The sequence below is a fragment of the Manihot esculenta genome, chromosome 16 (assembly GCF_001659605.2).
Source record: "Manihot esculenta cultivar AM560-2 chromosome 16, M.esculenta_v8, whole genome shotgun sequence".
Taxonomy (NCBI): Eukaryota; Viridiplantae; Streptophyta; class Magnoliopsida; order Malpighiales; family Euphorbiaceae; genus Manihot; species Manihot esculenta.
The window spans coordinates 29,171,282-29,199,030 of record NC_035176.2 but is presented as its reverse complement, the minus strand read 5'-3'; the positions used below and the strand labels follow the sequence as shown (position 1 = coordinate 29,199,030).

Here is a 27,749-nt window from a genome sequence, read left to right as displayed (position 1 = left end):
AATTGGTTTTAAAATATTGATATACTTGGAAAACTTCTGGTGATAAAATATCATCAGTAACACCTTTACCTTGCCACCATCTTAAAAACCAATTTGAAAATCTGGTGGTGGTTTTAATACTCTGTTGGTCAAAATATATCAACCATGAATGAGTAGTGGTTGGGTTTTGAATATAAAAAACATTTTTCCATACTTCTATATAATCAAAATAATTATATGAAGAACTATGCTTTTTAAAATTTTTAAATGATAATGAAGTAGATAAATTTGAGGTCGGCCAATCCTTTGGATGGATAACCCGTTTTATTTGGATAGAGGAATATGCTATCACATTTTTATGATTTTTATCAAAATTATATTTTATTTTAACTGATGCTGTTTCTTCTAAAATATTATAATAATAATCTTGAGGTTTTGACAAATCTTGAGGTTTTGACAAATCTTGAGGTGTAAAATATCAATTCTCAAGATGATACTTTTTAATTACTTCCCATGGATTTATATAATTAAAACTATTTTCAATTTCAATTTCAACTTCTGAATTATTTTTTAAAATCCATTTATGAAAACTAGTGTTATATCCTTGGGAAGATTGAATTTTTGGCAAATCCACGGCCTTCAACGGGTTTGATAAGTCTTTACTGTCCACCGTTTGAGACAGACTGGAGGGCTTTAGATTTAGAAACCATACCTGAGTCTCCCGAAGAAGACGCTATATTCTGCAGGGCTTTAATGACTTCTGGCGATTTACTCAAGTCTTCTATCCATTTCTTTAAGTCTTCTGGATTTTTATCTGGTGCTTGGGGTTTTTTGGTGGTTTTACTGAGATCTTCCGAATGCTCGGAAAGAGCTTTAGAACTGGAACTGGATTTTATTTCCTTTTGCTTATTCTTCTTTCTTCCCATTTTTCTGTAAAAATTCTCGTGTTAAAAAGTCTGGAATATTATTTTTACTACCTTTAATATATTCAATTTCAAAATCAATAATACTTAAAATTGTTTGCCATCTAGCAAAAATTTATTTAGAGGCAAGATTTTTAACATCTTTCTTTAAAACATCATTTGCTGATTTACAATCAATTCTGACTAAGAACTTTTGATTAACAAATCAGACTGAAATTTATTTATACAAATAATAATACTTAAAATTTCTTTCTTAATTGTAGAATAATTTAATTGGGCAGAATTCTAGTGTCCTGAGGTAAACTGGATTATTCTTTCTTTATCATTTATTTTTTGTTTTAGAATCCCTCCATATCCTAAATCTGATGCATCCGTTTCCATAATTTTAAATGCATTTGGATTTAGAATATACAGATAAGGAATTTCCTTTACTAAAGACTTTATATACTTTATAATGCTGGTATGCTCTTCAGTCCATGGTCCAACATTTTTCTTAAGTCTATCATGCAATGGTTTTATCATTTTATTTAAATTTGAGTAAAAATCTATAACATAATTTAGACAACCTAAAAATCTCTGTAATTGGATTTTATTAGTTATTTCATTAGGAAATTTGTCTCCAAACATCATGGTTCTTTCTATGGGCTGAATTATACCATGTTCTATATAATGTCCTAAAAATCTAATTTTAGTCTGGAATAAATTCATTTTAGTTTTACTTAGAGCTAATCTATTCTTTTTTATTATCATACAAAATGTCCTTAAATGTTTAAAATGTTCTTCTATATTTTGGCTGAATATTAAGATATCATCTATATAAACTATGCAGAATTTTGAATAAGGATTAAAAATATCATTCATTATTCTTTGAAATTCTGATGGTGCATTTTTTAATCCAAAAGGCATTACGTTCCACTCATATTGGCCAAAAGGAACAGTAAATGCTGTTTTATACCTATCGTTAGGATGGATTTGAATCTGCCAATATCCTGATTTCATATTAAATTTATTAAAAATATTTGCATTATATAATCTATTTAAAAGATCTTTTTTATTAGGGATAGGGTATCTAATCCATTTTAATGCTATATTTAATGGTTTATAATTTTTAACTAACCTTGGTGTACCTCTTTTGATTTCTGCATTTTTATTAACATAAAAGGCTGCACACGACCAAAGACTTCTTGACTTACTGATTAACTTTTTATCCTCTAATTCTTTAATTTCTTTCTTACAATGTTCTAACAATTCAGGTGCCATCTGAATTGGTCTGGCTTTAGTTGAGATTGATTTTTCATTAAATCCTTCTTCATATGGTAAATCTACTATATGTTGTTTTCTAGTCCAAAAAGCATTAGGATGGTCTGCACATAATTATTTTTCCATGTTATTTTTTAATTTTTCTATTCTAATCTTTATAGTTTCACTCTCTAATTGGTTTTTAATTCTAGTTAGGTGTATATTATTTTTTAAATCTTTCGTCCTAGATTTTATTATTGAATTTATTTCTATTGTCTTAATAGAATGTGTTTTTATTATATTTAAATTTTTTCTTTTAGGTTTTTCTGTAAAATCCATTCTAATCCTTTTATTTTTTGTTTCAATTTCTATACAGTCATCTTTTATTAAATAAGGTGTTATTAGGTTTATAAAGGGTTCCTAATATTACCATATGATTTATCTGTTGAGATAATAAAAATACAGTTTTTATTTCTAAATCTTGATTTACTATTAATACTTCTGTTTTTTCTAGAATATTTAAATTAGTTCTATTTGCTGTTTTTAATTTTTCTTTAGTCTCCTGCCAAAATCTTTTAGGTACCAAACTTGATTTTATGCAATTTAAATCTGTTCTTGTGTCAAATAATGCTATAGTATCTATTCTGAAATCTTCTGATAATTTAATAGTTAATTTTACTAAATATTTTCTAAAAGTTATTTCTTGTAGTAATAATATAAAATTATTATCTACTTCTTCATTTTCTAATTGACTTATTTTACCATGTTCGTTACCTTCCTCTTCTGCTTCTTCAGATGAGGAGGATGACTCATAAATTAATTGTTCTTCTAAGAATTTTATTCGTTTTGAATCTTTCTGGAGTTGATGGCTTAAATATTTTACTTCAGTTTTTATTATTCTAATTTCTCTTTGCAATTCTTCTATAGATGTTGTTTCTTTAGGTTTTTTATTTTTACTTAATATTTTAGTTAAATCATAAGTTTGTTTTTCTATCTTAGGAACGATATTTTTTACTTCTTCTGTTTCATCAAAACTTTTAATTAATTTTTTAAGAAATTTTTCTTTAGTATTATTATATTCTATATTATTTATTAATTCCAGTAACGAGCCTTGTTCTTTTGTTAAGACACTTATTGATTTTTCTGAACAGCTAGTGTCTAACTCATCTATCTGATTTTCACTTTCTTTATTTTCGATTCTGAAAATTCTGAATCTAGATATAATTCTTGAATTTTATTTATTATTTCTTCATGTAAATCTAACTCATTTAGTTTTTTATTGAATCTACAAAATTTAGATGTATGACCTTTTTGTCCACAATTATAACATGTTAGATCTTTGAATGATTTTTTATTCTGAGTCTTATTTACTGAGATTTTCTTCCTATATTTTTTATAAGGTTTATAATTTTTCTTTTTATAGTATTCTTCTTTACTAGGTTTTATTATATATTTTCTCTTATAATACTGATCTTCTTATAATATTTTCTTGGTTTAGATTTAAAACATTGACCTTTACAATTTTTATCCTGCCTTATGCCATATTCAAATTATTTACAAAAAGATCCTAATTCCTGTTTAGTTTTATGCATTTCATATTTTAAAGTCCTTTACAATTTTAAATCTTGACAAATTTGTAATCCTTCCTTTGAATTATACTTACTAGCTGGCCATATGTTAGTTTTCTATATGGTATTGGGTTACCAAATTGTTGTTTTATGTTATTCTTAACTTTTTCCCCTAGAAAATAAGGAAGTCCTGCTACGAATTTTTCTTTCCAAAAATCTTGATTTGAATCTTCTCTTAACATTAATCTAGTAAAAAATGTAGTTTTATAATACTGAAAATCACTTAGTTTTTTATATTTTAAATTACTTAATAACTCAGCATTTTTATCTTTTAAAAGAGAGGGGTCTCCTATAAAATGTAATGAAATTGTTAGAATTAAAGTTGATACCGCATCCTGCATAGTTTTTCCTAACTCATTATATATGGGTTCACCATTACTATCTACCTGAATTGAGTTTAAAATTTCTAACTGCTATATATCTGTTAGATGGTAATCCCACCAACCTTTTAATTGTTCTGCAAATTCTGCTATAATTATTTCAGCTATTGCTCTATCTGAAGCAAAAAACTGAATTTTATATGCATTAGCTGCCATAGTCATTTGCTGTAATAAACTTAAAATATTATATTCGGACAACCCATCTATATTCCATTCATAGACTGTCGAGGCATTATACTTGAACTGAGAGGTACTAATTGGTTTATCTAATAGTCCTAGATCTGGTGCTCTACTTACTATTTCTCTATGAGATATGAGATTTATTTCAAATTGTTTTATATATTCTGAATCTGGCTAACTTTGCTCAGTTTCAGATTCTAGTTCTTCCTCTATGGAATTATGTTTTTACTAGATTCTGAAGTTTCTATTTTACTTAATTGATCTTTCAGACTTTGCAAAAATTCATTTTTATTTGCTTTTAATTCCTTTTGACTTGAACTTGATATCTGGTATGGTTTAAAAATATGCGGTTTTATTTCTTTTTTCTCTTCTATTTCTATTTCTTTTTCTTTTAATATTTTCTCTATCTTTTTTAACTGAGTTCCTATACATATTAAACTTACATTACTAAAATTATTCTGCTCTATGACTTTTTTATCTGTATCATTTTCTTTAGCTATTTTATATAGTGCACAAATTATTTCATTTTCTCCATGTTTAATTTTATTAATCGTCTTAGGTGGAAAATCACTTTGAATTACCTTATCATTTACAATCTATTATGCCTTTTGTCTCTTACTATTATTGGATTTATACTTTTTATCTTTCTTAATTCAAACCACTCAAAGAATTTTATTTTTCCTATTTTACTAACATATTCAAAGTATTCTTCTTTTAATTTTTCAAAATTATTTTCTTTAACAATTTTATTTAATTTTCTTAAATTTTTTGTCTTAGTTATTTCTTTTAAAAGTTTATTTTCAATTTTTTCTTTAGTAAGAACATTTAATTCTCTATTTATATTATTTATATTTTCTGTTATAGCAGATGCTGATGGTGAAGAAGGTGTTATTTCGGCCTGCTGATTTAAATAATTTTCTATTGGATTATAAACTGTTTGGGGAACCGAAGAACTATAGTCTACTCCTTTTATTTTAAGATGTCTATCTAGAATATCTGATGTAGAATATCTGGGTTTTACAATAGTTTGAATTATAGGTTTAGGTTCATCTTCTCTATAGGTTGCATATATTATTGATGGTATAGCTGATACCCTTCCTATATCTTCTGTTACTACTGACGATGATGATTCTGTATATCTACTACTTACACTTGTATTGAATTTTAATGATACTTTACCATCTTCAAACTGTTCTATCTTACTTAGACTTGTATTTGGTTTTACCTTTTTTCTTGTTTTGGTGGAGGTACTATACCTTCTAAAATCCATTCTTCTGGTAATATTATATCTTTTCATTGTATTGTTTTAGGTATTACAGTATTTATTTTAGTTAAATCTGTTTGTAAAAACCTTGTTTCTCCCTTCTTAGGTTGTAATTTATATTTAGTTCCAAATGGTGAATTCATAGCTTTATAATGAATTTTATATATTAGTGCTATTGGGATAGATCCTTGTTTCATTTTATAATTATGGATTTTTATTTCCAAAACTATGCTATCTAAAATGTTTATATCATTTAATGATATTATCATATCTGGATATACTTCAAAAGATATGGGTCATTCACTTAAACTAGTTTCTATAGATCCTAACAAGGAATCCTGAAAATTTAAAAATCTTGCATCTCTTACTACTGCTAGTATACTAGTGTTTAGTCCTTCCCTAGTTAAAGGTTTTATTCCTACTTGTATTAATCCTATATGAATATACTTATATTTTTTACTCCTATGATGATTTAATGTTCTTCCTGATAAAAGAGTTATTTTCTCAAAAGGTTTATTTAATTGAAAATCTCTTTCTTCTGTTTTAATTACATAGTTTGTTTTAAAAACATTAAACTTTGAAATTTTATAAATCTGTTCTTTATCTACTTTAGGAATTTCCCATTCATCTATGGCTTTTACAAAATCTTCTAATATTAATCCATTTTTGTTTATTACTCTTTTTATTTCTGAAGACTCTGAATCATCTGATTTTACTGTACTTGCCGATTTACACAAAAAAGGATCAATTTTCAAAAATCTTGAATTATGTCGCGGCCATTGCATGTTATACCCTATGACGCCTAAACCTTGGCTAAAACGGGTTCAGTTGGCATACCCAAAACATATTCTTTCAAAATTTTTAAACATGGACTCTTTCTCATGCAACAAATAACATGGCTCTGATACCAACAAATAACAGGATCGTTACAAATACAAACTTACATGATACAAACACACAGGATCCAGAAATAAACAAATTTTTACAAGTAAATTTTTTCAAGGAAACAAATTTCTGATGTGAAAGATCAGTCTAATTCGCAACCACTGAACATACTTAAATCAAGTTATAAAATATATATATATATATATAATTTTATTTTTCTAGTTTAGTTTGAAGATTCCCCCTCCTGAAAGAATATTATTAATTTCTCATCTTTCTAGTTGTCACCCTTAAATTAAGGGCTCTAAATTCAGCCAGACAGTGATATGGCGCTTAGAGAGACTCTAAGCCTCAATCTCAGTTGTTTGCTGAGTCAAAACTTGTAATACCCGGCTAGACTCTAGTATCGGAATTCCTACCGTCCGGTGGAATCTCGGATGTTGGAAACCTCTAGAAGGGTAAAATCATGTTTTTATAAAATGTTTTAATGTATTGGATGATTTTAAGCAAGAAAGAAATTGAGTTTTGAATGAAAAAGACTATGGAGGCATTTCCAGGTTCGGCCGTTGAACCTCAAGTTCGGCCGCTGAACATTGGATGGTTTAGGGGGGCAAGTTATGCTTCCGAAAGTGGTCAAGGTTCGGGCGCCGAACTTGCATGAGTTTTGGAGGCACTTTAGGCTGCCGAAAGGTGGTCTGGCAGCCCCTATAAAAGGGGTCCATGGCCGAAATGGGCGAGCTTTCTCCCCATCTTCGGCCAACGGTGAGTCCATGCTCTCCCATGGTTGATTCTTGATGTTTTCCTTCGATCTTTCAAGTTTTAACAAGTTTTATCTTGGTTTGAAGATATTTGAGCAAGTTTTGGAGCTTGGAGACCAAAGAGTTGAAATCTCCCCCATCTCCAAGTTAGGATCATTTCTCCTCTAGATCTTCAAGAGGTAAGCTTCAATCCTACCATTCTTATATGTTTTAAATGAGTTTTATGAAGTTTTTGGAGTAGAAATGCATGTTTAGGTTTTATTTGAGTTTATGGGTTTATGTTGTATTTATGAGCATTGTGGGTTGTTTATGTGTGTTTGATGTGTTGTAGTTGGGGTTTAGGGTAGCTTGAAGCCCCTAGGAGCTTTTGTATGTGTGTATGCATGTTTTGGAAGTGGTTTGGATGAGTTGTGTAGTTTGGGAGGCATTTGAGCATGGAAAGGGCTGGGTTCTGCCACTTTGGGAGGACCCAAGTTCGGCAGCCGAAGGCCCTTTCGGCCGCCGAAGGCCCTTTCGGCTGCCGAACCTGTCTGTGGTAGCATGTATCGGCTGCCGAACTCTACCCCCGAAAGTGGACTTTCGGCTCTAGAAGGGAGTTTCGGCCGCCGAAGGTGCCGCCGAACATGCATGAGTTTCGTCTCTGGAGGGAACCTTCGGCCGCCGAAAGTGTCGCCGAAGGTGCATGACTTTCGGCTCTGGAGGGCCTTTCGGCCGCCGAACCTGCCGCCGAAAGTGCCCTGTCCAGCCTCCCTTTACATGATTTATGTGATTGTTTTAAGGTATTTTAGGGGGTTTTTGGGGAGTATTTTAGAGTCATGTTCTTGGATGTTTGGTCCCTCATTTGAGTCCACCTGTGTAGGTTCGGACCCGAGGAACCGAGGATCCCAGCAGTGAGTCAGCTGCTTCAGTGTCTTGTCAGAGCTAGCCTAAGGTGAGTGGAATAACTCTTTATGCTTTTAATTAAATAAATCAGTTCTTAACATGATTCACGCATCATGAATGCCATGAGATATACTAGGGTGCTTGCATTAGAATTCACGAATATGTTGCATTGCATAATATGTTGTTGATGCGGATGAATGTTGGATGATCCTTTAGCCCTCACTATGATATGATATGGTTATGGTACGGTATGGAAGACCAGTGAGGCCTATTCTACGCCCCTGGCATATTGGAATATTATGTTATGTTAATGTAAGAGAAAGACCAGTGAGGCCCATTCTATGCCCCTGGCACTATTGGAATGTGTAGTGGGCTATTGGTGACAAATTCATCCTTGATGTGATTTGTCTGTGATGTGATGCATTCCATGATATCATATGTTTTAAATATAATATTTTATTATTCTGCTCACTGGGCTCTAGTAGCTCACCCCACTCCCTTAATCTCCCAGGTTTGCAGGTACGAGATAGACCATGAGGCCAGTTAGAGTAAAGTGATGTCTTGTAATAGCTAGTTGTGGATATGAGAATATTGTAATGTAATGTATCGAATAGTTATGAAATGTTAAGGATTGTATTGAGGATAGAATTGTGCTTGACTCTAGTATGTTAGTTAATCCCTTTATACATGGTCTTTAATAATGTTTTATCATTGTTTATATAAACCAAACTTAAGTTATGATATGTTACCCCATTGGAGCAATTGTGAGGACTCCAGTGTGGGGTTAATGTTTATGTTTATGATTAGTGCATGCACAGGTTGAGTTTGGTGATTGAATGAAAAGAAAAGTTCAAAATTTTTATGTATGTGTTGATCATGTATGGGATTAAACAGGTTTACATGATGAATGTTTGGCTTGCTACGGGTCCTGGCGGCCTTAAATCGATCTGGATCCTAGCGCCGGTAGCGGTCCGGATTCCGGATCGTTACAAAACCCTACCACCCAAGGCTTTGTTCAGCATTGAATTGCAATCTTTTAGGCTTGATGGTTTGATTTTATTATATAACAGTATGAGAAATATAATTTTTTTAATGATGAATAAATAATGTTTAATTTAATTTTTTTAATAATATATATATAATAATGTAATTGATCGCTGTAATATTAAATTTTAACGATCATTATAAAATATTTTCATTAAAAATAATAGTATTGATCGTTAAAGAGTAAATGTATTTTTTTTTTCTAAATTTCATATAAAAAAGAGAATAAATGAGATATCACTTATAACTACTATAAATTAATTAATAAGTGATATAAACACTAGATTATGTAAATTCACAGTGTGTACAAATTGAACGTTTTTTATTTGCCGAAAATATTATGTACTCTGTTATTATATTAATATTTAATTATTTTTAATTATTATTATTATTTTAAAATTATTATATTAAAAAATAATAATTTTTATTTAAATTTCAATGATAATTTTTACTTCTATTATTAAATTTTTATACCATATTAATTACCATTAACAAAAGATAAATATATTATTATTATTATAGTTTCAACAGCAGATTATAATATTCTCGCAATTAATATACAATATTTTTATTAAAAAATTTTAACGATAAAATCTCTAATAATGACTTAACAGTCAAATAAAATAATTATTAATAATTTTTAACGATTAACTTTTAATATTTAATAATAATTTTTTTCATTAATAAATATTTTTTTATAGTGATATTTTTTAGGCTTTGTCTTGCAATTTTTTTTTATCATTTAATGTATAATTATCTTTGAAACAAGAGAAAAAAGTTGTTTGGGTAATTATATAATTTAGGGAGATTTACAATTTAGCCCCTGAGTATTGCCATTATTAACAAGTCAGTCTCTATATTTTTAGAAACCTATTAAAACGTACTTATGTTTTCTCTCCGTCAACGAAATAGTCCTTCCGTCTATTTTTGCCGTTAAAAATATAGTAAAAGACTAAATTACCCCCATTATTTTTCTCCTCCTCATCCTCATTCTTCATCAATTCTTCTTCCTTCTGCTTCTTCTTCTTCTTCTTCTTCTTCTTCTTCTTCTTCTTCTCCTAATTCTCCTTCTTCTTCTGCTTCTTCTTCTTTTGCTTCTTTTTCTTCTTTTTCTTCTTTCTCTTGTTCTTCTTCTCATTCTTCTCCTTCTTCTTTTTCTTCTTTCTCTTCTTCTTCTTCTTCTCCTTCTTCTGCTTCTTCTTCTTTTTCGTCTTTCTCTTCTTTTTCTTCTTTCTCTTCTTTTTCTTCTTTCTCTTCTTCTTCTTCTTCTTTTTCGGAGGAGGAGGAGGAGGAGGAGAAAAGAAAAGATAGAGACTATTTCATTGACAAAAAGAAATGATAAGGACGTTTTAATAGATTTGAGAAATGATAAGGACTATTTCATTGACAAAAAGAAATAATAATGACGTTTTAATAGATTTCTAAAAATATAGGAAGGGACGATTTCGTTGACAGAAAGAAACGATGAGAATGGACTATTTCGTTGACATAAAAAAACGATAAGCATGTTTTAATAGATATGAGAAAAGATAGGGACTATTTCATTGACGAAAAAAATGATAAGGACGTTTTAATAGATATGAAAAAAGATAAAAATATTTTAATAGATTTTTGAAAATGTAAGGACTAACTTGTTAATAATTGCAATATACAAGGACTAAATTTGAGGATAAAATTGGATTTTAAAAATTTTCTCTCTCCTCCTTTATATAATTTTAACGGAAAATATGGTGGAAGGACTATTTCGTTGATAAAAATAAAATATAAGGACATTTTAATAGGTTTCTAAAAATATAGGGACTGACTTGTTAATAATGACAATACTCAGAGACTAAATTGTAAATCTCCCTATAATTTATTTACAAAGTGAAGGTAATCTATGTAAACAAAGATAAGGGATAAAAATCCCGAATTATTCACATTTTAATATATATTTAAATTATAAAAATTAATTAATATATATTTTAAATTAACATTTAAACTTATTTATAATATATCGTTAAGTTTAACCATTAGATTTAATGAAAATATCATATTATTATTCTAATTAATATTAAAAATTAATATTTTAATATAATCTAAATAGATAATTATAAAAAAATTTTAAATTTTATCAATTTTAATAATTATATTCTTATTATTTAATAAATATATTCTAATTTAATTTTTTAATTTATTTAATTTTAATTTTAATTCGATTTACTTGTAATTTTAATCGACCCATAATACATTTCTAATAGTCAATAACCCATTTTTCAAGAATAGAAAAATTAAATCAAATTAATTGAAACCAATTTATTTTTTGAAATTAAAAAATAAATGGAATAAAAATAAAAAAATTAAATTAAAATAAAAAATTAATTTAAAATGTATTTATTAAAAAATTAGGATATAATTATTAAAATTTATAAACTTAAAATTTTTTAATAATTATTAATTATATTAAAATATTAATTTAATATTAACTACAATAGAATGCAATTAAAATTAATAATTAAATTTAATAGTAAAATATAAATAAATTTAGATAATTAATATATGATATATTAATTAATTTTTATAATTTAAATATATCAATTAAAATAAGAATAATTCAAGATGTTTATATTTGTTTTTAAAAGAAAATAATTATAAGTTTGACACATTATTGTTATTGATAAAAATTTTCTTCGATTGGTTGGTGGTAGGATTGATGTAAAAAGCGAGGTGATTGAAGCAAATACAAAATGAACCGTTGATGAACCTCGAGATCCGAAAGGAGACACAGAATTTAATGTCGGAGACAAGAGGACAAGGTACTGTACTGTGATTCACGTGCACCTCAATTGTATACTTCCAAATGGATGTCTCTCATTGTCTGCTATTTCCTCTGTCCCACTCAAGACCTCACACACACGTGTCTTCCTCTTTTCCCTGCATTGTCTCTGGCCCACCTCTCCCTCTTATTACACAAAGACTACAATGCTGCCCTTCTCTTTTCTTCCTTGATTTTTTTCTTCTTTATGTTAAATCTCTCGCCTTCCCTTTGTCACCCACCGTCAAGATATGCAGCCAAGTTATGGCGGACCGGAATTCCACCGTCACCACCACCACCACCAATTCATGGAAAATGATGAATGTTGCTCATCTGTGTTACCCATTTCCAATCCATCTCAAAATCTAAACCTTCCATTTCAATCCCATCCACCACAACACAAACAACTAGAACATATTTTCTTGCAGCATCCGCAGAATTCCATTGCACATCAATTGTTCCACCCTCAGCATCAACCCCAACTGCAACATTTTAGGCAATTTGAACTACATGAAGAGAGATTGCACTCAGAAGTACGGCAACAACACCAGCAGGGACAAGCCCTATCACCACATCCGCCTTTTTTCTCTATGAAATTCAAGTTGGGACTCGACCAAGATGGTGGCAGCAAAGAGAGTGCTTTGAATCGTCAAGAAGCTAGTGATTTTATTAATGGAAATGAGCATAATCCTCCACAGGTGCCTCTGGTGATTCCTCATTGTTGGCATCCCCAGGAAGATTCTGCGTCTATCAAAGAACCTTTTTGGTAATTTAATGCTAGCTATAGAAAGGGGGGGGAAAAGGTTTTTTATTGATTTATTTATTTTGTTTTTGCTGTTCTTTAAGTGGGCATGGTAAATGTTACAGGAAACAGCTCAGTGCAAGTAAAAATAAGCAGCAGTACTATGAAAATGGAGAGCCAGAAGCTCAGAGAAACAAAAATAATCACTATAAGCTCTTGGAAATACAGCAAATTGATGAAAGAAGTGAAAGGTGCACGGATATGGAGAACCAATACGGGCCCTTTGGCGAGCTTGAGGCTATCTACAGCCTTGCAAAAGCCGGTGAAGCAAATCAAACAGGTTCTGGGTCCGCTCTCACCGGTGAAACCTCACCAAAGCATGCCGGTCTTTCAGTGCCATTTAGTGCTGTACATAGCCAAAACGTTGGTGCTGGTAACGCTGGAATTGGAGTTGATCACGGTTCAGAGAACTCTATTGGAGAGGAAGCTTCATTAAGGAAGAGCCAAAAGAGAACAAGAAAGAGGAAAATGAAAAAGAAACTGAGTTCCATGGCTGGATTCTTTGAAAACTTAGTGAAGAAGGTGATGGATCACCAAGAGAGTTTGCATAGAAATTTCTTGGAAGTAATCGAAAGGATGGATAAAGAGAGAACACAGAGAGAAGAAGCATGGAGATGCCAAGAGGCTGCAAAGTACAATAGAGAAGCCGTCTCTAGAACACACGAGCAAGCTCTAGCTTCAAGTAGAGAGGAACAAATTGTTTCATACGTAGAAAAAATAACAGGACAAAGCATCGATCTTCCAGCTAAAAAGACTTCATTGTTGCTGCAACCAGAAATTCCAAAAGAACCCACAAAAGAATCAACGCCTATAACAACTGACAACCATAGCAGATGGCCTAAAGCTGAAGTTGAGGCCTTGATCCAAGTTAGAAGTAGCATAGAGACAAAGTTTCAAGAACCTGGCTTAAAGGGTCCTCTATGGGAAGAGGTAAGCTCTTTAATGGCTTCCATGGGTTACCAAAGAAGCCCCAAGAGGTGCAAAGAGAAGTGGGAGAACATCAACAAGTACTTCAGAAAAACCAAAGAAAGTACAAAGAAGAGGTCTAAGCAGTCGAAAGTTTGCTCTTATTTTGACCAGTTGGATCAGCTTTATTCAAGATCTTTTATCAACTCTCCCTCCTTCAACAAGTCCTCTACGCCACTTAGTAGCAGCGAGATTGAAGTGGAAAAGCAAGGTTATTCAGGGCTTCTTGAAGCCTTCATTGCAGGGAGAGACATTGCAACCTCAACAAATCCTTCAAATGGGAACGTGATAATTGCAGAAAAGGGATCTTTTAAATTGGAACTTGATAGCAATATTAAGGAGAAAGTAGAAGGAGGAAGCTATGAACAGGAGACAGAAGACCATGAAGATGACTTTGACGAGGGTGAAGAGGATCAAAGCGAGGAAGTTTGAAAATTTATCTGAGTTTTAAGAGGCAAATGGTATTGAATTCCTTTCTGGTATTCATTTGATTCCAAAATCATTGTTTTTTGCTCAACATGAATGGTTTTGTGTTGTTTTGTTTTGTTTTTTCGGCTGTGAGCACCTTTAAACTCGTGTAGATCGTTGCTTGTTCGAGTTTGAAGCTGAAGGTAAAACATTATAGAGCCAAAAAAAATCATGTAGGTGACAGTAGGAATTCTTGGTGAATTTCAAGAAAAAGAATTTCATCCCTGTGCTTTGAAGATAAATTAAGGAAAATCAAGAGAAAATCTAGTGAATTAATCCATTACCTATCTAAGGAACACCTTATAAATTTAACATTACTTAGTTCTTTCTCCATATCATGTTTACTAGAAACATTGTCAGCTTAGTATTATTTGTACCCACAAAAACTAGATTCTTGGGTTTGTGCTACAGAATTATTGTATAAGTAAAGGCCATGGGGCCTTTCTTGAAGGCTACAGGGATATTGTGGTCTCGGCGATTGCTTAACCTCAGTGATTCGTAATGCATGAGAAGGCATTAGGTGCTTGGATATATATATATATAGAGAGAGAGAGAGAGAGGACTAGTATTTTCATGAGAGGAGGAGCAGTAGCATAAACTTCTCTATAATTTTATGTGATGCTTCGTACTGCAGATTGAGTTTAGGGCGCAGTTCATGAGTTTGGGCCTGCTATTTTATTGAATTCTTGGCCCATATTCCTGCAGGATAATTAAGAGAAGAAGGGCATATGGGATGGTACAGTACTTGCCCTGATCTGCTCCAGCTGATGCTGTCCCAATTAAGACTGATTCTGGCCCATCATAGTCATACACAAAAAAAAAAAGTTGAATTAAAATTGGGCCCAGATCAAACACCAATTCTACCTTAGTTCATTTAATTGCTAATTATTATTGTATTTGTACAGTACACCTCAGTGCAATTGAAACTGAAAGAATTTATATCTCTGAGCGCAATCATGTGTTGGTTTTGAAAACGAGGCAAAGAAAGACATTATTAAATAGTCCTAAATTGAACCAAACGCGTTCAAATGTTAAAGGAAAGGCTAGAACAAACAAGAACTCAGTTCCACCTTCTTGCTAACGACTTCTAGTTAAATCCCTCTAATTTCTTCACAAGATCCAAGGGAAGCTCGCTCATTCTATGAACTGCCAAGTTCCGTTGCAACTTCAAGAGACATTTTCTCCAATACTTTTTTCAATTAAGACTTTTTGACTAATTTAAGAAATAATTAAAATCAAGTGAATTAAACATCCAATAAATTTAGGAGTGAAATTGAAACACTACCGGTATAAGTTTTGCTGGTATCATAACATTTAATATTGACTTTTGACTGCAGCCATTATTGTTAGAGAGGTGTGAGTGTATAGTTAGATTCGGTTTAAAATCGAATTAAATTTAATAAATTAAAAATTAAATTTGAATTAAATTAAATAAATTAAAAATTAAAATTTTAATATTTATAAAAATTAAATTGAATCGAATCGATTTGATTCGATTCGATTTAATTAATTGAGTTTTTTAATAAATTTTTTAAATTTTATTTTTAGTATTCTAAAATTTAATTAAAATATTTTAATATTATTTATGGTATAATCTCTTGATATTATCAAAAATAATATATTATTATTATTAATCAATTCATTTAATTTTTTAATTTTTTTATTAAAATTGAATCGAATTAAAATAACTAAAATTTTTAAAATTAAAATTTATCAAACTTAAAAAAATAAAAAAAATTAAACTGAATTTTTAAATTAATTTAATTCGATAAATTTTTTCAATTTAAATCGAATACCACTTTTGAATTACTCTTATTTGAAATAATTAATTTTATGATAATTTAAATAAATTATTTTTTTTAATTTTTATATTTAGTAAAATTAATTATATAAAAATTTAATTATTATGAGAATTTATTTTAAATTAAATTATTACTAAAATTCTTAAAATTTTGTAAGAAATTCACTTAATTCTATTTATATCAAAATTATTCAATTAATCCTTAAAACTCTATTTTTTAAATTTTTGCCCTTATTTTTTTATTTATTTTAACTTTAAATTTATTTGTGCCTTTTAAATTAATAACCACTTTTTTAATTTAATTTAGTTTAATAATTAACGCATTTATTGATATTAAGAAAATTATTATATTATTTTGTTAATTTTTTAAAAAAGAGAGTATTTTAAATTATATTTTTCCAATGGTAAAAAAACTGTATAGATTTTAGGTTTTAAATATTATTAAAAATATTAATAATGGTTTTTCAAAAAATATTTTGAATGTAATAAAAATGATTGTTATTTATGAAAATAAATAATTATATTTAGTTTAGAAATGATAAGGATGATGAAAGAAATAAATTAATTTAAAATCAACAAATTTAATTAAATTTATTATTTTTAAATTTATTCCAAATAAAAAAAAATATTTATGAATTGAATTCATTTCTTTTCCCAACAAGGTCTAAAGGTGGAAGAAGCTGAGAAAAAAAATGGTTAAACTTCTTGAGTTGTAAATTTGAGGGCCCAGAGATTAGTCCACTTAGCGCAGCAGCTGATTTATCTCATCTCCTTTGGAAGTTAAGGAACTTGATGCCATATGCAAATACAAAGGAGAGGATGACCCACCCAATATGAATCAGCCTTGCAGAAATTAATTAATAAATTTTTTAAAATATTTTTAATTAATAAATTTTTAAATATTAAAATATTTTAATATATTTTTAAAAATAAATAAAGTTATCGATAAATTTTATTATATTATAGGAATTTAATAATAATTTTTTATATAAATTTATTAATATATTTTATTTTAAAATTAAATAATAAAAAATAAATTATTTTTTAAAAAATATTTTTAAAAATAAATGAAATCTAAAATAATCTTTATTTTTTATTATTTAATTATAATTTAAAAAATAAAAATATATTAATAAATTTATATAAGGTAATATTTCAGTTTATATACCTAATCCTGAATATTTTTTTATTTTCTCTCTCCATGAGGATTGGATAACTACTTTAAAAATTAATATATCCATCGTTATCGTCTTCTGTTATACCACGAGATAAAATATCTATATATAATCTAATTACATCTATAGATCTACACAAGGAGATAAAATATCTATATATAATATAATATCTATATATAATATAATTAAAACTACAGATCTACACAATGAAATAAAATATCTATATACAATATAATTAAATTTACATATCTACACGTAATCAAACATTATGTCTATATTTTTGTCATCATTTACTATCATATCGATTATTTAAAAATAATTTTTATAACATTATGCGGTGATAATTTAATGGCAGAAATAATTTTTATCATTAATTTTTTATATTTGAAACATCTTAAATTATTTACCGACATAATCATAACCTATATCAAAATTAATTATATATCCATTCTAAAATACAGTAGCATAATACAAAATAATAACTTTTTTTCTAATTCACCTACTAAACAATTATAATTAAAAAAATTACAAACTAAACAAAATAAATAATACAGTAATTAAATGAATAAATTAAATTACCATTTATAATTGGGTAAACTGTAATTTAGTCACTCTATTTTAGTGAAATGCAACCTTTTGTCCCTCTGTTTTAAAAAATCTTCAATTTAGTCACTGTGATTTTTAAAAACTATTACATTAGTCTCTCCCGTTAGATTTTCAGTTAAATCACCGTTAATTTTACTTGAAAAGACTAAAATACCCATTCTCTCTCCTTCCTCTTCCTCCTCCTCCTCTTCTTCTTCTTCTTCTCCTTCCCGATCTCCTTCTTCTCCTTCCTCTTCCTCCTCTTCTTCTTCTTCTTCTCTTTTCCGATCTCCTCCTCCTCCTCCTTCTTCTTCTTCTTCTTCTTCTTCTTCTTCTTCTTCTTCTTCTTCTTCTTCGATCTCCTTCTTCTTCTTCTTCTCTTTTCTGATCAATGTGCTTTTTTGCTGCAACTGAACATACTGGGAGCTTATAAGCAAATGTTTTCTCAAATTCTCGTACGTGGTACTTCATATATCGATCCAATGTCATGACTTGCAGCAGCTTATTAGCATCAATTTCTCCCAATTTCTCAATGTAAACAGGTCTTCCTTCCTTATCAATTCCATGGTATCCTTGTGATAGTATTTCACAACTTCATCTAATTTCTGGAACTCAAAGTCCTAAAAAACAGCCAAGTGAAGTCAGAACTATATGGTTCCTGGCACAATAATATTCTATGTCTACGTTTTGAACTTGTTTTTCTGATTATTACCTCCATTAATGTGTCGGTGCCAAATTCTTTCCTCCACTGGAGCATATCATACCACATTTGCTTTGCTTTTTCCAGATCAAATTTCCTGACCCTCAAAAATCTGCATCACGATGGAGTATGTTAAGAACTTGGGTCATTTTCTACATTATCCAAACAAGTGAACAACTACCATCCAATTAAATTCAAGGAAATAAATCTTAATACAAAAATTTCCTTATTTAATTATCTATAAAACCTCTAAATGTTTCCATTTGAAGCTTTCTTTTGAAATGTCCTCGATGAGAAAGGTCTTAACACAAGAAAATATCATTTCCCTGTAAAATTTTCCAAAAATATCATCTCCTAGCATTTACAACAATGGGAAATGACATTGGAAACAATTGAACTCATACCCTTTTCAGTTGAAATAAGAATTCATAGAAAATGCAAGGAACCTAATGACATTTTTGTTGCTTTCTCCAAGAGAAAGAGGAAGAATTTCAAGTCTTTTCGTTTGGTAGAATTAAAAATTAAAAGAGAAGAAGAAGAAGAAGAAGAAGGAGATCGGGAAGGAGAAGAAGAAGAAGAAGAAGAAGAGGAGGAAGAGGAAGAAGGAGAAGAAGGAGATCGGGAAGGAGAAGAAGAAGAAGATGAAGAGGAGGAAGAGGAAGAAGGAGAAGAAGGAGATCGGGAAGGAGAAGAAGAAGAAGATGAAGAGGAGGAAGAGGAAGGAGAGAGAATGGATATTTTAATCTTTTCAAGTAAAATTAACGGTGATTTAACTGAAAATCTAACGGGAGGGACTAATGTCATAGTTTTTAAAAATCACAGTGACTAAATTGAAGATTTTTTAAAACAGAGGGACAAAAGGTTGCATTTCACTAAATCAGAGGGACTAAATTACAGTTTACCCTTTATAATTTCATAATTGATATAAACTTAAATATTTTTATCTCTATAATTTTTTTCAACACCATATATACTAATTTTCTTAAATTATAAAATTTATAATATAATTATAAATAATAAAAATTTATGATAACAATTAATGATATATTATACTTTTTAAATTAAAAAAATTAATATAAAATAAATATCTCATTTTTTAACTTTATGACGTAAATAAAAATTTTAAAACTTTTATTTGTAATTTTTTTCTATTTTTATAATATTTTTATCCCCATAAAATTTTTCAACACTATATATACTATTCTTTTAAATTATTAAATTTACAACATAATTATAAATAAAAAAATCTATGATAATAATTAATAATTTATTATACTTTTTGAAAAAAATATAATTTTTATATAAAATTAAATATCTTATTTTTTAAACTTTATTTCTGGATAAATACTTCCCCATAAAGCATATAAAAATTAAAGATATTTATTTTTAAACTTTTTCTACTTTTATTCTTATTACAAAATTTTTCCAACACCATATATTAATTTTTTTAAAATTATAAAATTTACAACATAATTATAAATAATAAAAATTTATGATAATAATTAATAATATATTATACTTTTTAAATTAAAAAAACTAATATAAAATTAAATGTCTAATTTTTTTAACTTTATACTTGCACAAATTCTTCCCAGCAATATATATAAAAATTTTAAAAATTTTGTAGATAAATTTTATCTATTTCTATAATATTTTTTATCTCTATAAATTTTTTTTTCTAACATTATATATATTAATTTTTTTAAATTACTAAATTTACAATACAATTATAAATAATAAAAATTTATGATAATGTTATACTTTTAAATTAAAAAAATTAATATAAAATTAAATATCTCATTTTTTAACTTTATCCCTACCCAAATTCTTCTCAACAACGTATATAAAAAAATTTTTTATAAATTTTTTTTATTTTTATAATATTTTTATCCCTATAATTTTTTTTAACAATATATATACTATTTTTTAAAATTACTAAATTTACAACATAATTATAAATAATAAAAATATATTAAAAATTAAAAATTTGTTATATTTTTAAATAAAATAAAATTTTCATATAAAATTAAATATCTCATTTTTTTAAAACTTTATTCCTATACAAACTCTTCCTAACATCATATATAAAAATTAAAAATATTTATTTGTAATTTTTTCTTGCTTTTATCTCCATAAAGTTTTTTTTCTAACACTATATATATTAATTTTTTAAATTATAAATTTATAACATAATTATAAATAATAAAAATCTATGATAACAATTAAATTTTTAAATTAAAAAATTAATATAAAATTAAATATTTATTTTTTAACTTTATCCCTACACAAATTCTTCCAAACAATATATATATATAAATTTTATTGGTAAAATTTTTTCTATTTCTATAATATTTTTATTTTTATAAAAAAAAATTTCTGGACCTAAATGTTTCGATTCTTGTTTTTATGATTAATAAACAATTGGTACGCTACTAATTATCTATTTGTGTTGAGCTTGTAGGTAGGGGTGAGCATTCGGTCGGTTCGGTTTAAAACCGAACCGAACCGAATAAATTGAAAACTGAAATTTGAGTGTTTATGAAAACCGAACCGAACTGATTTTGGTCAGAAATCGAATCGAACCGAATCGGTCTGATTCAGTTCGATTCGGTTCGATTTGATCGATTTCGATTTTTAATATTTTTTTTATTTTTTACACTTTATTTTTAATATTTTAAAATTTAATTAACATATTTTAATTTTAATATGATTTAATTTCTATATATTATTGAAAAAACATATTATTATTACTAATCGGTTCGGTTCAGTTTTTTCGGTTTTTTTCTGATCAAAACCGAACCAAACCGAAATAACCGAAATTTTTAAAATTGAAAACCGAACCGAACCGAAATATATAAAAAACCGAATCAAATTTTCAAATCGATTCGGTTTTTTCGGTTTGAACCGAATACTGCTCACCCCTACTTGTAGATCATGTTCCAATCCTTGTTTTAATGATTAATAAACAATTGGTATGCTACTAATTATCTTTCAAAGTATTTGTATTGAACTTATAGGTCCATTACTAAAATGAATGAAATTGCTTTAGTCTCAAAAATGAAAACGCCAATTTTGAAAGTATTTTTTGTTTATGCATTGTCAATTTATGTATTGTGAATGTAACAGCCCGGAAACCGGTACCCTCTTTGTAACGGCCCAAACTGCTCGGCACTAGGATCCAGATCGACTTAAGGCCGCCTAGACCCGTAGTAAGCCTATCCTGAACTCTGTGTACCTGTTAAAATCCCATACATGATCCGACTGGACTATTAACTGTTACAACTTGTCTGTAAAACAACCAGACTTAACCTGTAAAACACTCTCTGGAGGTCCAATCATATGAACCAAAATGCTCAGATATACTAATCTGCACTAGCCCTCTGGCTATCTATAATACACCAGTGATGCTTTACCAAGTAACCTCCATACCCTATGCGCTCTGCAGCATAGAACCCACTCTGTAAGGGTCAGCATATCATAAGTTAACTTGGCTACCATAGAGTCACAGGAATCAAACCTGGTCTTCTCTAGTGGTCTACTCTGTGGATCACAGGAATCAAACCTGGTCTTTCCTATTGCACTGGTCTTGGGTCAAAGGAAGTAATCCCTGTCTTCCCTCACAGTTATAATTCACTGGGTTTTCGAAACACAACATGTATTAAGCCTGGTTTGACTCATTTCTCATCAAGCAACTGTAAAACAGGATACATGCATACACTAGGGATTAACATACACTAGACAATAGGCAAAAGCACATTCTAATACATTTATACCTTAACTGACTAACTATTACATCACTTTACATATATCCTTTGACATACATCATGTCCACACTATGCTATAACATATGCAATCCTTTAGCAACTCTGATGCTTCTACCCTTCCCAGCTACTCTGAACCTGCAAAACTGGGATTAAGGGAAAGGGATGAGCTTCTAAAGCCCAGTGAGTAGAAACACTGAAAACAGTTCATTCATACGCACTATATATGAAAATGCATCACAACACAAACATCTCAATATATCTTGGATTAGACATGACCCCAAAACTCCCTCGACGGGCTATTGAAGTCGCCTTGGTCCAATCCCCTTTAAGGTAGACATGACCCCAAAAATACCCTCTGTCAACACTGGCCCCCCCAAAGGAGCTACACAGGGCATTCCAACAAGTAATTGCCCAACTGACCTGACACAATGACAGGAGCCGAAGCTTAGGCTATTGGAGTCGCCTGGGTCCACCTAATCTCTGATCACATAATATGCAATGCTTCACATTCGTGATTCTAATGCAATCACCCTAATACATATCATAGCATTCATGATGCATGAACTATGCTAAAGCATTATGTTTCTTTAATAAAAGATTAAGTTTAGTTCTACTCACCTCTGCTCTTCTAGCAGAAACTGAACTGACTCTGTACTCTCTAACTCTGATGACCTCCTCGATCTCTCGGGTCCAATCCTACACAAATGGACTCGAGTGAGGTGCCAAACACACTCTAAACAACTCATAAACAACTCTACAACAACTCTCCAAAACCCCTCTACAAGCTCATAAACCAAACACATAAAGCATGCAAAAGAAAGCTGGACAGGATACTTTCGGCGGCAGGTTCGGCGGCCGAATGTCCTCTCCAGAGACGAAACTCATGCACCTTCGGCGGCCGAATCTCAACTTTCGGCGGCCGAACCCTTTCGGGGGCATGGTTCGGGGGCCAAACCACACTCCAGAGACGAAAGTCTCCTACCTTCGGCGGCACCTTCGGCGGCCGAACCTCCCCTCCAGAGACGAAAGTCTAATCCTTCGGGGGCAGGTTTAGGCAGCCGAAACCACCTCCTCACAACGTTCGGCGGCCGAACCCTCCTTCGGCGGCCGAAGCTGGGTTCTCCAGTTAGGCAGAACCTCGCTCACCTCATGCTCAACTTCCCCCAAACCTTACTCAACATGCATACAACACTCCACAACTTGCACATATGCTTATATATGCACAAAGGGGTCCAAAACTAGCCTATAACCCCAACAAAACACATAATCACCTCAAAATCCTCAAAAACTCAAAACATGCAACGAACCATGAAAACTCCTTAAAACCTTCAAAAATCATGAAAACATGTAAGAAATCTCCATACTCCTCTTGTAAACAAAAGGATGGAAGATCCTAACGTGAAGAAATGGAGGAAACCCTCTCCAAATCATCACACCGTCAAAACGCAACCTTTTTGCTTAAAATCCTCAAAACATGCTTAAATCTGAGTAAAACTCTCAAAGATTGGAAAGAACACATAGAAATCACTTAGAGAGGAAAGAAGACACACCTGAGGCGGCTGGGGAGTCGGAAAGCTTATCCCTTGACCGACTGAGGGCCCCCATAAATAGTGGCTGGCCAAACCTCCTTCGGCAGCCGAACGTGCCTCCTAATCCATGCAAAGTTCGGCGGCCGAAACTCAACCTTCGGCGGCCGAACCTGGCCATTCTCCTCTATGCAAGTTCTTGCCAACCTCAATTCTTAAAATTCATTTAAAGAAAAACCGCTAAAAACACGTGTAAAAACATCCATGATACCCTTTGAGAGGAAACCGGCTCCGGAAAGTCCATCGGAACACCGGAATTCCAGACCCCTCTCTAGCCGGGTATTACATTCTTCCCCCCTTTAAGAACATTCATCCCCGAATGTTCCTCAAAGGAAAAGAACAAAAACAGGCAAACAAGCCTAAACTCTCCTCTAACAGCGCTACAGGTGTACCAGAGATCCTCTTGATCACCACCTCTGGTCCACTATACCCTGTACTAGGACGCATCATGCTTCCTCTGCGCTACTCTGATTCCTTGCCCTTCTCTCTTCATCTTTACTATCCTGGTTTCTACACTGCTCGGACTATTCTCAAAGCTCAAAGCTGCAGGTGCCATCCTGGAGGGAGAAGGAAAGAAATGGTTCCGCGTCTAGACACCACTCCTGGGCTACCCTCTCACTCCTGAACAGAAGGGAACCCTGACAGCTCGTCTGGGAACATCTCGTACTTCCTAGGAACGGGCACTGAGGCTGATTCCCTGTCCTGACTACTGAACTTGCTCACAAGAGCTAAAACCCTTTGACAACCTTTCCTGAGCAAAAGATGAGCCTACGGGACTGATATCAAACCTCTGAGCATCTATACTCTGTCCCTCCAAAGGACTACCAGTCTGATCCATCCTGAGTTACTGCACTCTCCTACCTTGTCTCTGTGGACACAGGTAGTACTCTGAGTAGTTAGCCAATCCGCCCTAGAATGACATCACACAGTCAAATCTAGAACCATAAGGTCAGCTGGATCGCATCTCCTCACCCTAATCTCTGAACTGAACTGACTGTGTCTCAGATGGATCACACTTAGGGCCACTGACCCAAGAAAAACACTCTAAGCCCAGACGTCATCAAACCCCCTCTATCAATGGCTCACTACGCAACAAGGAAAGCGAAACACTGGGGTTTACACAAACTGTATACACATCCGAGCACTTCTAAGTGAACGTATCTCACGTCACGTGCTCAATGTGTTAGCCTGTACTATGTCAGGGTGAAGATCCAAGCGAAAGCTAATGGAACTTCCCTCGGGAATTTCTAAAGAAAAGGCTAACCCTTTCCTCTGCCTCTCCCTCTCAATCCCAGACGGACTCTAAGCTCTTTCTGTACTCTTCCTCTTTCTCTGCTCGTACTTACTCTTATGCTTGCTCTCTTTCACTTACTTCCTCGTCTTATTCTCTCTATTGACTCTTCTACTCTAGCTTCCTCTACTCTTTTGCCTTACCAACTCTTATTCTTTTCTTCCTCTTACACTTTGCTACCTTTTGAGCTGCATATCTCTCTCTCATACTTATACACTTCAGACCACGCAAAAGTAAACATACCTGGTACCACGGGGTCTGCTGTGGCTGCCTCCTCTCCTTGGCTCCTAGCCTGAGCCACTCTGCCTGCCAACATCTGCTGGGACTGACCTATCCTGGGCGCAGTAGGACACTCACGTGCGAAGTGCCCTTCCTGTCCGCACTGGAAACATGCCGTAGTCCCTGCACGACAGACTCCCTTATGCATCTTTCCACACCTCTCACATTGCGATCTTCCTCTGCCAGAGCTCGCACTCACATCTCGATTTACCCTAAAACGCTTCCACATCCTGCCCTTCCTAGTCCTACCCCACTCCCTCGTGGTTTTCCCCCACCTTTTGCCTCTTGTGGCAGCTGTACTCCAAGTGGAGGGATCATTTTCTCCTGAACCAGAAAGTTTGGAAGCCTTGGTCTGAGCATCTCCTGAACACTCTTCATCCATATTCACCTGTATACCTACACTCCTTCTCTGCATCGCTAAGGCTACCTCTACTTTTCTTCTTCTTAGGTCTATTCCTTCTCTCCTTTGCTCAAACGATCCTTCAGACGGATCTGATTCCACAGATTGACTAGCTCCACTCATCTTAGCTCTCCTGAAGATCAAAAACAAACATGAGCACACATAGAGGTCATATGAATACACATGAACACACAAACTAGACACCTGCATACACAGCAGAGCAGTCATGGCATTCATATCATCCTCAAAACTGGACTCATCCTATGTGGACATGAGTGAACCTAATGTGCTTTGCCGTCTAAGACAACCGTGTTCCGATGTGAGATCTCTCTCATCCCTGAGCATCTTAGCTCAACACACCGTACTCTAGAGGCCCTATGCTCTGATACCATCTGTAACAGCCCGGAAACCGGTACCCTCTTTGTAACGGCCCAAACTGCTCGGCACTAGGATCCAGATCGACTTAAGGCCGCCTAGACCCGTAGTAAGCCTATCCTGAACTCTGTGTACCTGTTAAAATCCCATACATGATCCGACTGGACTATTAACTGTTACAACTTGTCTGTAAAACAACCAGACTTAACCTGTAAAACACTCTCTGGAGGTCCAATCATATGAACCAAAATGCTCAGATATACTAATCTGCACTAGCCCTCTGGCTATCTATAATACACCAGTGATGCTTTACCAAGTAACCTCCATACCCTATGCGCTCTGCAGCATAGAACCCACTCTGTAAGGGTCAGCATATCATAAGTTAACTTGGCTACCATAGAGTCACAGGAATCAAACCTGGTCTTCTCTAGTGGTCTACTCTGTGGATCACAGGAATCAAACCTGGTCTTTCCTATTGCACTGGTCTTGGGTCAAAGGAAGTAATCCCTGTCTTCCCTCACAGTTATAATTCACTGGGTTTTCGAAACACAACATGTATTAAGCCTGGTTTGACTCATTTCTCATCAAGCAACTGTAAAACAGGATACATGCATACACTAGGGATTAACATACACTAGACAATAGGCAAAAGCACATTCTAATACATTTATACCTTAACTGACTAACTATTACATCACTTTACATATATCCTTTGACATACATCATGTCCACACTATGCTATAACATATGCAATCCTTTAGCAACTCTGATGCTTCTACCCTTCCCAGCTACTCTGAACCTGCAAAACTGGGATTAAGGGAAAGGGATGAGCTTCTAAAGCCCAGTGAGTAGAAACACTGAAAACAGTTCATTCATACGCACTATATATGAAAATGCATCACAACACAAACATCTCAATATATCTTGGATTAGACATGACCCCAAAACTCCCTCGACGGGCTATTGAAGTCGCCTTGGTCCAATCCCCTTTAAGGTAGACATGACCCCAAAAATACCCTCTGTCAACACTGGCCCCCCCAAAGGAGCTACACAGGGCATTCCAACAAGTAATTGCCCAACTGACCTGACACAATGACAGGAGCCGAAGCTTAGGCTATTGGAGTCGCCTGGGTCCACCTAATCTCTGATCACATAATATGCAATGCTTCACATTCGTGATTCTAATGCAATCACCCTAATACATATCATAGCATTCATGATGCATGAACTATGCTAAAGCATTATGTTTCTTTAATAAAAGATTAAGTTTAGTTCTACTCACCTCTGCTCTTCTAGCAGAAACTGAACTGACTCTGTACTCTCTAACTCTGATGACCTCCTCGATCTCTCGGGTCCAATCCTACACAAATGGACTCGAGTGAGGTGCCAAACACACTCTAAACAACTCATAAACAACTCTACAACAACTCTCCAAAACCCCTCTACAAGCTCATAAACCAAACACATAAAGCATGCAAAAGAAAGCTGGACAGGATACTTTCGGCGGCAGGTTCGGCGGCCGAATGTCCTCTCCAGAGACGAAACTCATGCACCTTCGGCGGCCGAATCTCAACTTTCGGCGGCCGAACCCTTTCGGGGGCATG

General features: G+C 32.1%; 1 protein-coding gene across 2 annotated transcripts; it reads left to right on the top strand.

The window, feature by feature from the left end:
* Positions 1–12,131: 12,131 nt before the first annotated feature.
* Positions 12,132–15,196, top strand: LOC110603400 (trihelix transcription factor DF1). Of its 2 annotated transcripts, XM_021741115.2 has the most exons (3): positions 12,132–12,719; positions 12,821–14,182; positions 14,895–15,196. In XM_021741115.2, exons 1-2 carry the CDS (start codon positions 12,205–12,207, stop codon positions 14,151–14,153), a joined length of 1,848 nt encoding a protein of 615 aa, XP_021596807.1. In that variant the 5' UTR covers positions 12,132–12,204; the 3' UTR covers positions 14,154–14,182; positions 14,895–15,196. The 2 variants fall into 2 exon arrangements, with proteins under 2 accessions (XP_021596807.1, XP_021596805.1); XM_021741113.2 differs by lacking the exon at positions 14,895–15,196 and having other exon boundaries at positions 12,821–14,414.
* The last annotated feature ends 12,553 nt before the right edge of the window (positions 15,197–27,749 follow it).

Excerpts from the sequence above, each read along its gene's own strand:
- LOC110603400 (XM_021741115.2), top strand. The coding sequence starts at position 12,205 with ATGCAGCCAAGTTATGGCGGACCGGAATTCCACCGTCACCACCACCAC. Across the intron at positions 12,720-12,820 it reads TCTATCAAAGAACCTTTTTG|GAAACAGCTCAGTGCAAGTA; the intron begins GTAATTTAATGC and ends TAAATGTTACAG.